The sequence below is a fragment of the Nematolebias whitei genome, chromosome 18, assembly GCF_014905685.2.
Source record: "Nematolebias whitei isolate Nwh7 chromosome 18, NemWhi1, whole genome shotgun sequence".
NCBI classification, from domain to species: domain Eukaryota; kingdom Metazoa; phylum Chordata; class Actinopteri; order Cyprinodontiformes; family Rivulidae; genus Nematolebias; species Nematolebias whitei.
Genome location: NC_056515.1, coordinates 40,898,737 through 40,902,672, shown reverse-complemented (window position 1 = coordinate 40,902,672; position 3,936 = coordinate 40,898,737). Strand labels below are relative to the sequence as shown.

At 43.0% G+C, this 3,936-nt stretch overlaps 1 protein-coding gene across 1 annotated transcript in view; it reads right to left on the bottom strand.

Moving 5' to 3' along the window:
* Positions 1-3,936, bottom strand: part of pla2g3 (phospholipase A2 group III) — an 18,550-nt gene that overhangs the window by 10,654 nt on the left and 3,960 nt on the right. The window contains exon 3 of the mRNA XM_037692087.1: positions 3,102-3,236. Within this exon, the coding sequence (XP_037548015.1) occupies positions 3,102-3,236 (135 nt within the window). The remainder of the gene's footprint in view (positions 1-3,101; positions 3,237-3,936) is intronic.

The window sequence follows — 3,936 nt, the reverse complement described above, 5'->3', positions numbered from 1 at the left end:
AAAATGACACATACTATAGTACGACTTCCAAACTGGTGTAAAATGACACATGCTATAGTATGACTTCCAAACTGGTTTAAAATGACACATACTATAGTATGACTTCCAAACTGGTGTAAAATGACACATGCTATAGTATGACTTCAAAACTGGTTTAAAATGACACTTACTATAGTATGACTTCCAAACTGGTTTAAAATGACACATACCAGTTTCCTCTGATTGATTACTTTCTTTTTCATTGGAGCAATTTTATCAAGTGAAGTTTGCATTGAAGTTGTAAGATGATCAACTAGATGATCTAAGTCTCTGTTCTCTGATGCATTACTCTGCAAGACAGAGGAAAACATTGATGGAAGAGATTGTTTCAATTTGGTTACAGCATTTTCTGATGAGCACCTGCTGAGATGAAATTTACTCTCAGTGACTGTGTAGTCATTTAATGTAAACTCAAAGGTTATTAAAAAATGTTCAGACAGAACAGGATTTTGAGGAACTATTACCAAGTCCTTAATCTCTACACCATAGGTCAGAACTAAATCAAGAGTGTGATGATAAGAATGAGTAGATGTGCGGACGTTTTGGGTAAAACCAAATGAGTCTATTAAATTATTAAAGGCTATGCTTAAACTATCACTCTCAACATCTATATGAATATTGAAATCACCCATTATGATGATTTTATCAGTATTTAATAATAAGTCAGTTAATAATTCTGATAATTCAGACAAAAACTGAGAGTAAGCGCCTGGTGGACGATATATAACAACTAGTAAAAGTGGTTTTTCTGATTTCCATTTTGGATGAGAAAGACTGAGGGACAGCGATTCAAAAGAATCATAACTAATAACTGGTTTGGCATTAATCAATAATCCTGACTGAAAAATAGAAGCTGCTCCTCCACCTCGGCCAGTTGTTCTAGGAACAAGAAAATTTAAATAATTAACAGGAGTGAATTCGTTTATACTAACAAATCCTCCTGTTGTAGCCAAGTTTCTGTCAGACACAATAAATCAATAAGATGATCAGTTATCAGTTCATTAAATAACAGGGATTTAGAGGAAAGAGATCTGATGTTCAATAATCCACATTTAATGATTTTATGATTTTGTTCTGGTAAAGTAACTGTGTTTATTTTAATCAGATTTTTATGGTTTATATTTTTAGAGCTGATTTTTGGTTTATTTAATTTGAGCTGTGGGCGAGTTGACACTGTTTCAATGTGGGTGTGGGTGGTGTACAGAGGAGAAGCAGCAGAGAGGTGTGGAGGACTACACCTCTGCTTCCTGGACTGGACCCTGGGTTGTCAATAATTTGGGGGATCAACAAAATCAGCCATATTTCTAGAAAGAAGAGCGGCTCCGTCCAAAGTGGGGTGGATGCAAAGAGCAGAGATGAATCCTGAGGCCACCGAACCAGAAACCCTCCACCCCCTGGCTGCACCGAGAAATTCTGTCCATAAAAGTTATGAACAGAATCTGTGACAACGGGCAGCCCTGGCGGAGTCCAACTCTCACCCTGAAGTGGTCCGACTTACTGCTGGCAATGCGAACCAAACTCTCGCACCGCTTGTATAGGGACTGAACAGCCCGTAACAACAGGCCCCCAATCCGATACTCACGAAGCACTGCCCTCTTTGTACCCCGAGGAACACGGTCAAATGCCTTCTCCAAATCCACAAAACACATGTAGACTGGATGGGCAAACTCTTATGACCCCTCAAGGACCCTAGTGAGGGTAAAGAGTTGATCCAGTGTTCCATGGCCAGGACGGAACCCACATTGTTCCTCCTGGATCTGAGGTTCAACCAACGATCGGACTCGCTTCACCAGTACCCTGAATAGACCTTACAGGGAGGCTAAGGAGAGTGATGCCCCTATAATTGGAGCACAACCTCCGGTCCCCCTTTTTGAAGAGGAGAACCACCACCACCCAGTCTGCCAGTCCAGTGGCACTGCCCCCGATGTCCACGCGACGTTGCAAAGGCATGTCAGCCAAGACAGCCCCACAACATCCAGAGCTTTAAGGAAATCGGGGAGAATCTCATCCACCCCCGGAGCCTTGCCGCCTCGGAGCTTTTTAACTACCTCGGCGACTTCAGCCTATTAACTTATTAACATTTATTACTTATTAATTTATTAAACCATTTATTACCACTTATTTCTATTTTCTGCAGCTCATCTTTGTACGCATGTGTGCTCCAGTTTTCTTGATAATTCTTGTGAATCCCTGAACAGATGTTTCTGTGCGAGTCCTACAACTGAGTCTACTGAATTCAAGATGGCTGCCACTGCTAATGCAACGGTACTTGACACAAAGTAACTTCAGCTCCATTCGTTTTGTGGATACGGAGTCACAGCACATCAGCTCTGGAGGGACCAAAGAAACTCCATCATTTCTCAGCAGCAGATGATTCGAGTCTAAAACTGTGCACGGAAGGTCGAAGGCAACGTGCACTTGTTCAAAGAATGCTTGGCCTTTTCATGTGACTTTCATGTGCTCTGAACACCGGGGACAGAAACGAGTTCAGTAATAATCTGACAAACTAGAACATTGTGAAAATGAGCCATGTTCAGGTGAGGAGGCCACGCTGCAGATAAAAACGATGGAAAACGAGCTGCGAGAGACTGAATGTCGTCATCGTATGAGCCGAGCCGGGACGAATGAGACTGAGGGGAGCAGCCAGGGAAAGGATGCCTTGCTCAAGGGCACCACTACATGTTGGCATGGCAGGGAGTCCATTAGATAAAAATATCCTTTTAATCAAAGAAGCCACACTCGAGGACACGAGAAGATTTTTCATGGTTTTACCTGCCGGAGCAGACTCACAGGTTTACAGGTCATTGAGCCGGTCGTGAGAATCTGCCCCGGGCAGTGTGCAACAATTGTTTTTAGACACTTATCTGCTCTGGGCTCAGAGACCTCCGCTGCACATGCAGGATGGTGAGAGAGGGAGAAAACTCTGGTAACTCACACACATGGTCCAACATTAACATCCTTGACCAGAACACCACGCCGCCCATTTTACTGAGCGAATCACGCAGAAGTTCAAAAATGCTGAACTACACACAGATATGTAAAGAAATATAGGTCCTACTTACATCCCAAACCAGTTTCTCTGTGTACACTGGAGCTGGTGGGAGAAGGTGAAGCAGTTCATCTTCAGCAGGTTAAAGAAGGTGTATCCTACGACGTCAGAGATGGTGTCGTTCGCCTCCCGAAGACAGCTGCGAAACCTTCAGACAGGATGACGGCTGGCGTTTGTCAAAGAAAACATCCTTTGCTGAACTTTAAAAGCTCAACGAGCAGAACAGAAGCTACAAACAGCCAAAAGTTTAAATTAACAGAGCTTTGTTAAGTTTTAGCTACAGACTAAAACACAAGATTGGCAAACCAGCAGCCGAAACCTAAAAACAAAACAATAGCTAAAGGTAGTAAAACTGTAGAGCTGTAAATACTAGAAGGTTTCTGGACAAACTGTGACAGAGACAGCCACGTGGAGGCCATTTTAAAATGGAGACAACAAAATGCCAACGTTTTGATATATGTTTGTGTATCTTAAAAGATGTGGAGGTAGAGGGTTTGTTCGATGACGTACTGAGTTTTGTTCAGAGACCACGCCCCTCCAGGTCATGTGACCTCACTGTGTTCGTTAGAGGCTGTGAAGTGGTTTTCAATTAGAAAAATGGCGACTTTGTTTACAAATTATGTCACCATGGTAACTCAATATTTTAAAAAAAAAGTAACAACACGCATCACGGCACCGAGCCGGTCGTTTAGATGTGACATTTGTGGGGGGCACACATTGTGGTTCAGGCCACATTAAAGTTGACAGAAGTGTAAGACCCTCGTCAGGTGGATAACAGGCGTCAGCCCCCCCCACCGGTAAAGTCAAGAAACCCTCGTCAGGTGGATAACAACAGGCGTCAGCCCCCC